Source organism: Habropoda laboriosa, unplaced genomic scaffold (assembly GCF_001263275.1).
Source record: "Habropoda laboriosa isolate 0110345459 unplaced genomic scaffold, ASM126327v1 scaffold1329, whole genome shotgun sequence".
In the NCBI taxonomy this organism is placed as follows: Eukaryota; Metazoa; Arthropoda; class Insecta; order Hymenoptera; family Apidae; genus Habropoda; species Habropoda laboriosa.
The window spans coordinates 336,066-347,477 of record NW_017101431.1 but is presented as its reverse complement, the minus strand read 5'-3'; the positions used below and the strand labels follow the sequence as shown (position 1 = coordinate 347,477).

The 11,412-nt window shown below is 30.8% G+C and overlaps 1 protein-coding gene across 1 annotated transcript in view; it reads right to left on the bottom strand.

Moving 5' to 3' along the window:
- Positions 1 to 11,412, bottom strand: part of LOC108578133 (putative thiamine transporter SLC35F3) — a 28,343-nt gene that overhangs the window by 7,948 nt on the left and 8,983 nt on the right. Inside the window, exons 10-11 of the mRNA XM_017941397.1 lie at positions 5,791 to 5,833; positions 446 to 450 (exon numbers count right to left, since the gene is read on the bottom strand). Coding sequence (XP_017796886.1) covers positions 446 to 450; positions 5,791 to 5,833 — 48 coding nt within the window. The remainder of the gene's footprint in view (positions 1 to 445; positions 451 to 5,790; positions 5,834 to 11,412) is intronic.

Genomic DNA, 11,412 nt, shown 5'->3' with positions numbered 1-11,412 from the left:
GCTCGACAATTCATAATAGAAAAATATAATTTCTTTAATTTTACTTTTTTTCATCTGAATTTTTTTTTAATATGTTGGTGAGATTTTTCTGATGAAAATGACATCAAACACGATATAATTTGAACAACATTTACTATATACACTGTCTAACGTGACAGTGAACGTGTTAATAAGTAAATGTTGTTCAAATTATATCGTGTTTGATATCATTTTCATCAGAAAAATCTTACCAACATGTTAAAAAAAATTCCAGATGAAAAAAAGTAAAATTAAAGAAATTATATTTTTCTATTATGATTTGTCGAGCCGTGTAATCTCGTAAAGGAAACCGACTGGTGTAGCGTTACACGCTTGACTGACTGCGAGCGAGATAACATGGGAGCAGCAATGACGCAGACCTAGGCGTAGGACCATCTATACTGTCACTTGTAGAATCCAAACTTACTGACTCTTGTAGAGAATTTACTGTAATTCGAAGTTGACAAACCTATGTAGCAAACTGTCATGTATACCGCTATTAAATAAGATTCTAGAAAACAACTTTGGTTATTCATTACCTAGAATAATATTACATAAAACAGTTCACCTAACTCGATAATATTAAACTACTCACAGCTTCTCGTTTCTCGAAATAAAAAAGAAAAGAAGCTCGTTTCACTTGAAACCACACAGTCAAATTAGGTAAATAATCAAATGTTATCACTACCTTATTTCTTTACCGACAGATGGACAATTTAAATTGTTCAAAGAAGTTTCGTAATTTGTTTTTTTCTCCTTTTTTTTTACACGAACACAAAAGGAATATCAAAAGCTAACTAAAAGACGTACACAATGGAAGCCAAAGGTACCAAGTATCAAGGTATCCATAAAATAAGTTTTATTTCGAATAATACGCCAAGCTACATACTAACAAATAAATAAATACGAGAAATGAAACCATCGTCAACATTCTGTACGATATTCAAAGTCTCTCCCGTGCAGATCTCGATATGGCGATACGTGGTGGAACGTGGATCGTTTTCTGAGAACAGAAAATGTATGAAATTCGTCTGAGTAAGATTGAAAAATCAAGTTTGCGTGGTATTTGTCACGTTGTTAAAATAAAACTTATTTTATAAGTATCTCGATAAGTTAAATTAGGGTACCAATTTAATTCACAGATGGCTGAAATTTCTAACGTTGAATTTCTAATGTTGAATCTAAACGATTAAATATTTCCTTCGTTCGAATAAAAAAGGTTAACTTATAGAAAACTGATTATATTATTAAAAATTTACCACAGTAGCACTTGTTTATTGTGTAACTTGAAATTTGTCAAATTAAACATATTACTCTACGTAATATTAAAAAAAAAAAAATATGGTACGTTAATCGTAACACATAAAATATGAAATAGGTAAAAAGTATAAATATACAGGATGTCTTATTTTAATTAACGTACACAAATATCGTTGAATGCATTAGTAATATTGAAAAATGTTTCAAATGGAAACTGTAAATTTAAATTCCGACACAAATGATCAAAAATATATTAATTTTTAATAACGATTCGAATATGTGCGAATTATAGTTCAAGGAATCCCAGAAAGCGACTCAATAAAAGACAAGCAGAAAAGAAAAGAGTTCGTTATTCTTTCGATGCGTGTCACGATATCATTTCTCATTCTATATTTGTTATGATTTTTATACACATTCCTGTTACTTTATATTAATTTTAACGAAATCGAGTGTTAACCAAAAACAGACCATGCTATAATCACCTGACGAATACACGTAAAGACACTTAATTTCAAATATACAAAGTACCTTCGACTGTACAAAAATCATGTTCATTGTCTGATGTTTCTTAAGAAATTGTTCAACTTCCATTTCAAATACACATCTTTTGATATCACTAGTACTTTCGATGATATTCGCAGGCGTATTACTCTGTCCAACTTAAGAATAACCTCGCTCTCGGACCGATTGTCGTCCGTTCTGCGCAGTTCCCGCAGTTAGACAGAGAGCGTAGCAGAGGGTAAGACGGAGAAAAACGTAGGCAGTTAAGTGGGGGTTTGGACATTCTAGCCCTGCCTAGGCACGTCCCATGCGCGAAGCGAGGTTATTTTTAAATTGGACAGAGTGTAGATTAAAATGAAACACCCGGTATAAAATCAACTAACGATGTTAATTCACGTTTACACGTAATCAATCGGTCAAAGCATTGCTTGACTTATTTAATTTTTACAAGTTTAATCACCTGCAATTGACTAATAATTTTTGGATGAGAAATAAAAAGGAACAATTGAATTCCAATACGTTGTAAAATTTTAAAAGGAATTAAATATAGATGCAGCAATTTCAATATGAAAATATCGGTCTTACTAAGAATTATACGATAATATTACGTCTGTACCGAATGTACATATATTTTTAAACAAGAACAATCAAAGAAATATTGTAAAAAAATATAGAAATTAAGAACTTTAGGCCTAGCAGCTAAAGAAAAAATTGTATGAAACATACGTTTGCGAATAACCTGAAAATAATATTATAACGTTAATAACAATTACATATTGAAATTTCATAATAGACACAAATTAGCTACGTCATCTGAAAAGTAATAAAAAAAATTATGAACTTCGTGGCAGATTGACATCGAACAGAAAAAAATACCATTACGCGGAATATCAATCGAGAATTGAATGAAGTACAACTTTAAACTAATAAACTGATACATCCTTGATAATTATTCGTCTTTCCTAAATTTTATAATTTCTAATTTTTTCTCTGTATCCCAGTCCACAAAATTTCTCACCTTTTTATCGAAATCTATTTTCAACACGGTTTATGCAATTTCGTAATAAGAAAATTAAGTATTAAAAGAGCGCTGTAATTACTTAAACACAGATAATTAATTTTAAATAATTATTGCTGCTCGAAACACGTTAGAATAATTCAATTTAACAGATATTTATAAAAATAAATGTTAAACACAATTATAATAATTAACTTTCCGAATATTTACTGATTGACTCACGTAACATCATTTCTATGCCGCTTTTATTCTTCTATGGTAATGTTGTATACGTATACGAAGCTTAACTAAAAGAACACTTTCGTTTCATTTAATGTGCCCTTCGTATCAATGCTTGTACCAATAGTACAGTCGGTGGAACCGATATAGTGAGAATTAAATAATAAGAATGCAACACGAAATTGTTTCTTCCATTGCAGTATATATTTAAAAAATTTGTCCGAGCCTTAATCGTTGACAACTGCAGATCAATTTTTACCAATGCAGAAATTACTATTGGGTAGAAGGCGACGGATATTAGGCGTGTCCAACTCGCGGCCCGCGGGCCGCATGTGGCCCTGAAGAGCTAGAAATGCGGCCCCACAGAATCGTAAACTTTTAACATTATTACCGATTTTTCAGTGAAATTTTTCAGGACAAAATTGCGCTATAATAAGAAATATAATAAAATAAAGGAAGTTTAGTTACTTATATACATTAACTATGTTATATATTTCATATGGCCCAACTAACCCAAAAAGGGTAATTATCTAGAAAAGGGGGCCTCAACTACAATTTTGTTTAATTTCGAATATGTTGTAGAGAGGAGGGTCCTGGGTAACAAAAGTTATGTTAAAAGAAAATTTACACAATTTTTTCGTTTAAACCTAACCTAACCTAATCTTCTACGCTTAGGTTAGGTCATATAACCATATCTTACCATTATTAGAATCGTAACCCTATGCAAATGCACATGCAATTTTATTTTAAACCATTCAACATGTACAATTTCCTTTTTCTCATAACTTTCGAACCACGATCGTCTCACGTCTCGGACAAAGTGCACGTCACTCGGGGCCCTCGCCTCTACAAAACATCCCAAGATCGAGGTACAACGTACAATCTCACTGTATCGGTTCCACCAACTGTACGTGAAAAAACTAAGGAGAGTAAAAACGTTAATGTTCCAATGAAATCGGAAGTGTCGAAGTAGCATTAGTAATTCTGATCTGCGGATCGCACGCACGCAGATCGTGGATTTTTTTCGCGGCTTTAATATTCAGCCATACCTTGTTATTGGTTCTGAAGGCCAGGAGGATGGGTATTCGTCGAGGTTGAGGTCGAGGTCGTGATCGAGGTTGAGTTCGGGGTCGAAATGGAAGTAGGAACGCGGCGAGGTTGGAATTCGGAAGCCGTGTTGTTCTGCTGGGACGAGTTAGTAAGCCGGTATGTCAAATTCGCGGCCGTTGTTGTCGTCATCGTTACATCGTTCGCCGACTGTTGGTTGCTGTTTGCCTGACTGTTGTTACTGCTGTTCATTGGCAGTAGCATTTGGCCATCGCCGTGTGCCGACGACACACCGTAGCTTCGTAGCCGGTATTGCCGTTGTTGCATCGAGGAACATCGACTTCTGGCAAGAGTGCCCCTGCGTTGCTGGCCACCCGTGGTACTGCGTATATTAATCCCAGGCTTTCATCAATATTATCGTTACTTTCTGCAAATGATCTGTACGTGGCTTCTTTCGACATCACCTTGACCTTGGTATAACACCGTTCCCAACGGTATTTTCCACATTTTCTATTCAATCTGGTATGTTTAGTTATTAAACGAAACTGTACACGTTCGTTAACTCTACAGTGTACTTTTGCTCTTTTCGATCTACTTCTCTTATCCGTAACCGGTACATAATGTATAAGTACGTGTATAAGCGAATCGTAAATGTCGTCGCAGAAGTTCAAAGCTACTCCTTTATGTAATATCATACTATAGCTTTGTAAATGAATTCATTTATTTATGTATTTATTTTTATATTCCCTTCTTTGCTTTGAAACATTGATTTCGTACTTTTATGACACAACAGCATGCAAATTCGCTACCTCTAGGATATCTCAATTGACTTTGTACATATGTACATCTAGCTAAATGACAATTATTATAAATTTAAAAAAAAGAAATATATATAGATACAATATATACAATGGCGTTGGTTTTCATGAAAAAAGAAAGGTTTTAATAAAGAATATATCGAATGACATAAATTGACTGCAATGCTAAAAACTTTTCATTGCAATCTGTGTTCGTTGAATTTCTGCGTCGAAATATCGAGAAAGAATGATCTTGAAAATTTTGTGACGCTGAAAACTATTTCGCGCGTTTTGTATTACTTCACAACATATTTACGATAGCCAATCTTATTTGTACGATACACAAATATAACAAACTTAACTTTTACTCGATATACTTGCGTTGCTTTTTATTGTATCAAAGAACTCATTTCATAAAATATTTGATACACCAAAAATAGATTAAAAATCAAAATTTAACACACACACAGGAACGGCATGCTTTTTGGTGAAAAAGAAGAAGCAAATGCATCGAAAACATTGAGTAGTAATTATTATAAACACGCACACATACGCAGAGATTAAAAATTGTTACAGCACAAGGCACATCATGCACTTTTTCACACTTTTTTTTTTTTATTTGTTACTTATAGAAAATTCATCTGGAAATGGTAAATATTATATTCTCTATCTAAAATATCTACTGTAATTCAGAATGTTTGATTATTAATTAATTAACTATATTGACTTAAATAATAAAAATCTTTTGCGTGTAATATTAATTAATAATAAATACATTCATTCTTAGAAAAAGAATTAAATAATACAACTAATTTATTTCGAGTACACTTACAATGAACAATGTTTAAGAACCTTTTCGAGGAAACAGATGAATTTTCGGTTGTAAAGTAACACGCAAAAACGAAGGCGATGTATTTTCTTACCTCGAACTGTGTGACTCATGAGGACTATGTTTCTGTAACAGCATATAATGGATCCTGATTGTTGGGAAGCGAGTGATGAAGTGTTGATGTTGATTCACACACAACACAACAAGCAGCTCAAGTAATTTTGTTGTATTTCATATGTAACTGAATGTCTCAATTCGTATTGAAAATAATTTTAACAAACTATAAGTGTAAATATATCCCACCAAATTTCATATTATTGTTGTAGTTTGAAATTAAAACATAGAGAGAAAAAAGGAACCGAAACCTATACTATTGTAATTTAGCAATATCGTTTAAAGAAAACCTGATATTGAAAAATTTGATTATAAATTGTTACACATACAATCGATAATATTTTCTCCATTAAAAACATAAAAATACACACAATTCTATAAATTTATATATGTATATACACTATGAGCAAATAATAAATTTGGAATATTTTCAAATATTCATATAGGACCTTTTGTAAAGTTTAGAGGCTTAATTGTACAGTCAACATTTTTCATTAGCTACTGTTGGTAAAAGTATAAATAAGTTTTGTAATGAAATAGATTTGTACGGAGAATCTTTTTACAAGTGTTTCTGTTTTTAAATGAGAACAAATTAATAGAATGTACCTTCTGCTGATTGCAATTCATTTGAACTTTAAAATATCCGATAAATTATCGTGAGAAGTATTTGATGTTACAATATAATCATTTTTTCCGATAACTTAAAAAGCCAAATGTAGAAGGAGCAGAAAGTAATCTTAGGTGAAACATTAGCGAAGTGTTTCGATAAGCAATAAAGTCGTGAAATGCAAAAGAAGAACGTGAAAGTACAAATTAAAATATAAATAGTACACAAGTGTAGTTGAAACAAGAGACTTTCTGTTTCATTTTTAGCAATGTACTTGTAAAAAGAAATACGTCAACGATTTGTAAGAATATTAATACTACCACGCACTCACTTAATAATTGATCTAATGTCTTTTATTGTCAAGTACATATTGCAGAGATCGATTCAAGATGAAATCTAGAAACAATCGTTCTGTAGATACTCTCTCGGACCTACTGCTATTATACTAACTTCGAATTCAAAATCTATAGTAGTGAACACGCCATACATTTGCAAACTTAGCTTCGATGAAAAAGAAGAAAAGGTCCTTATCGACCGGTAACACCAATAAATTTGTGTTCGGCAAAAGAGAAGTGAAATATCTAGGCTGCTTAATTATTAAAGATGGATGTAAACGTTCATACAGTCTATTTTCATAGACGTTTCTTACTCGGAGCAGCAAAATATGCGAGCACGTTTACACGCTCGAAAAAGAGGATTTAAAAAAAGGACAAAAGGCCAACATAATGGAAGACTGAAACCGAAGAAACATTTAAAAACTATAAGACTCGATAGTGTTAGTGTACCCAGCAGAAGATGAACCATTAATTTTGAGTATGAATGTATCAGACTTAGATGTCTTGAGAACGAAGATGACATTTTTTACTTGTAATAATATTTCCAACACACTGGCGAAGTTTTCAGTTTAGTCGCGGAACACCCGGTATATTGCGGCGCAAACGAACAAATCCGAATTTACGTTCTTGCTTCCCTAGGCGAAAAAATCATTGATACCGAGCAGAAAATATTGTACCTTGATGTTGGAGAGACACGAAATATGTATAATCGATAAATAATGCTTTATGTGACCTAATCGAAAATTTAACGACATAATCTCAATACACTCTGGAACAGAATCGATCCAAGAATCATCCCCTGTATTTCATTATAGTAAGTGCAGTTCTGTCTATGAACGAGACAGCTAAATTAGGCTCACTATTCGTGTTATATACAGGGTGGGTCAAAAGTCACTTTCTCATTTTGAAGATTCGTATATTCGGCTCCTAATAATTTTTTCACTTTTTTCTTTCTCAAAAATAAAGTTTAACTCGATAAGTTTACAATGGATAAGTATACAGCTCATCAACGTGCAAGCATTGTGAAAATTAAAAGATCTTTTTCCAAATCGCTTTATTTCAGAAAGAAATAAAGAGATATATTTATTAAAGAAATATAGATTATTAGCATACCAGAAATAAATATTAATCAACGTGGCTATCTTATTAGTTTTTAATTGTAACGTGGAAAAAAAATTGTATTTCTAAGCAACAATTTATTAAAGACACATCGTATTCTTATAACAGTTAAGAATAGTCTATAAATATTTCATACAAGTAATTTACTTTTATCACATTTTGCTTTTATTTATTCGCAATAAATAACATTGTGATTTTATACAAATTTTTTATTCATCCTTATATTACTGAATTATGATGCATAAAAATTGTTAATATGAACAGGTCAAAAAATGTTACAAATTATAATTAAGAAAAATTAATTCTCAAATGGAACAAAATTCGTAAGCCATAATACATATGTACATGTGATAGAAGCGAAAAAACAGTAAGGTAACATAATTACTGTATAATCATACGTGTAAATAATATATACATGTGAAATTAATACAAACTAAAATTAATTAGTTGGTATTAATATAAATAGAAGAGGAAAATTCTTCAACTGTACAGTGTGAATTATAAAGGTTTATGTGATGAAATGTGACTTTAAAATTCAAATTCGGGAGGAAGAACGATTTATATATGAATTCAACGTGATAACAGAGATTTGTACGAAAATATAGCTGGCAGAATGAGGCCTAGTGCATATTACCTTTGCCAACCAAAAGCTTAGTCGACGCAGTAAATGGATTTATAAACCAACCGGCGTACTTATCGATTCCTTATCAGGAAGACAATTTAGTCAAATTAATAATTGAGTATTTGTTTTTTGTTTTTTACAATAAACTGGACAAATGTCAATCGACAGCATGTACTATTACTAACTAATTGACATCTAATGGAAATTATATTGTAACGTTACATCTTAATTTTATATCTTGTTGTACAAATTATGGTATATAATTATAGTCTAAGAGATTTGCTAAAACTTAACAATAGACTATATGCGGATAATTCGTAATATTTCAGAATGTGAAACTTTTCTTTGAACAACCTTTGATTATATACAAGATGAACACAGTAAACATCTACTTCTTGTCTTTCTTTTCTCAATTTCTTAAACTATTAATGCACAAATGAGGTTCTTTCTGGTTAATACTTCTTCAAAAAGCAAACTGTTGATCAACGGTTAGTCCACAATATACACAGAGTATGATTAAGTGCTTGATACGCTTGACTTAATTAGACTACTTAATTGATACGAAATAATCGACGATCCTCGAGTTGATTAAATAATTGAATCCATGCAAAATTAATCGTATACTCTAGGCCTTATTAGTCAAATAATAAGAAAAACAAAGCACAAAATCATTTGTAAATGGAACAGAAAAGCTGATGAAATGGAACAAAAACGAAGTTCCTTTAACTTTACGAAATTAAACATTTAATACAAATAGAAATGATTTATGCAACAATGATATATATTCTGAAATGACGCATGTAATCTTTTATATCACATTAGTACTTGTAATTCATATTTCAATGAAATTTACTTCTGTCACTAAGAAATCTTTTTTAAATTTTCGAACACATTTCAATAGTATTTAATTATATTATTTATATTATCACTGGTGAACGTATTGCCATAAAATTCTGTAAAGAGCTTCAAATTTTATGTAATTTTAAGGTGTGGTATACGCTTTATAATGAGAAATCCTAAGTGCATATTAGTTTCTTCAATATTAAGAAAATTGTCATTCAATGGATGACATTTTAACGATTGCTACTAATTATTTCAGATATAATACAAAAACTTTATAATGTTATCGAATTACAAATGACATCACAAAAAAGCTCAAAAATAAATCATATCAAATATTTTGCGCATTAAACTTATAATTAAAAAATATAACGAGGTTAACACGCATGCACGCGCTTGACATTCTAACCTTCAAATCAGTACAGTATATTTTCGTAATATATTAGTATGTACATGTCATAGAAATCTTAATGATAAATAAAACATTAGTCCAATATGTTAAATATTTTGAATAACTATTTGGATAACTATTGGACAACTTTAATAGCAATAAAAAGCAATATTAAAAAATATATATTCAGGTAAACTTAATAAATACAAACATTAAAAAAGAAATTTTGTTTACTATAACAGCGTTGAACACTTTATTAGTTGCATTATATATCTAAAAAAAAAAAAAAGGAAATAAAAAATATCCCAACAAACATAACTTGTGATGTATTTGCTCGAACTATAAGTAGCCTATTCGTGATAAAATTTAACATAACCTTCAATATAAATAAACTGAACCATTTATAAACAGTTTAACTTAAATTTCATCCCTCTGTTACATATTTCTCACATGTATAACATTAAAAAAATATATTACATACAGGGTGACCCATTTTAATATATAAATGCTAATACTTCAGAAATGACATAGAATTGAAAATCCTGGTTTTAAGGGATTAAATGAGATGGAGGAGGACTTTAAATAGTACGTGCAAGTGTAAGTTCGGTAAATGGAAGTGTTAAGGTCTTAATAGTGTATTTTATTCTACAGAATGATAGAGCGTAACGAGAGAAATTCAACGATCTCATATGTTCCATGATTTTATTGGAAAATACAATAATGCTTTTGTTTTTCGACATTTAACGGTCACTACTCCGAGTAGTCACGTGACTTCATCAAATGGAATGTTTACTTACGTTTTGTCGTTGTATATTTCAATAAAATCATGCAACATACGAAGTCCTTAAATTCATCTCGTTACACTCTATCATTCTGTAGAAAAAAATATGCTATATGTCATCTAAAAAATTTCAACTAACCTTGAAATCACTTAACGCTTGCACGTAGCGAACTTACACCTGCACGTATACACTAGCGCCACCCTCCATCTCATGGAATGTACTGAAAGCAGCTGTTTCAATTCAAGATAGTTTCCGAAATATTAACATTTACAGATTAAAATTGATCACCCTGCACTTCAAAACATTGAAAACTTTTTACAAGCAATTATTATACATCATAGGAGAATATTATATTTTCTATTGAACAAACCAATATGCACTTAATTCTCCATTATATTATAGCGCACTGGTTATTAGCAAATTGCGCATATGCATAACTACTACATAATTTCGAAAGTTTACATTTATCTAGAAGCTACACAAACAAGACTGCATATTTTAACTTGTTGCATTAAGCTTTGTTACATGTACGTCAATTTTTTTTTTTTTTTTTTTATTAAAGACTAGTGAATTCAATTTTCAATGCAATCATATATTATCTTTCTTAGCTATAAAAGGTATTTGTTTAATTATACTTTAAACCTGTTGCATATTCCAGGCACCCTGCAAAATAATATCAATGCCACTTTTTATTTTTGTCAGTTTACGAAACACACAAGTACCTCTAAACGGCAAAGAAAATTTCTACACTCTGCTTCGAACTTTTTCTACACAGCAAAAATATAAAAATATTAAACAGACTATCACATATTTAGTTGGTACTTTAATTAAGCAGCACAATAATTATCTTCAATTAAATCAATGAAAATGAACGAATTACTTTAATTTACCTACATATGTATACATATGTATA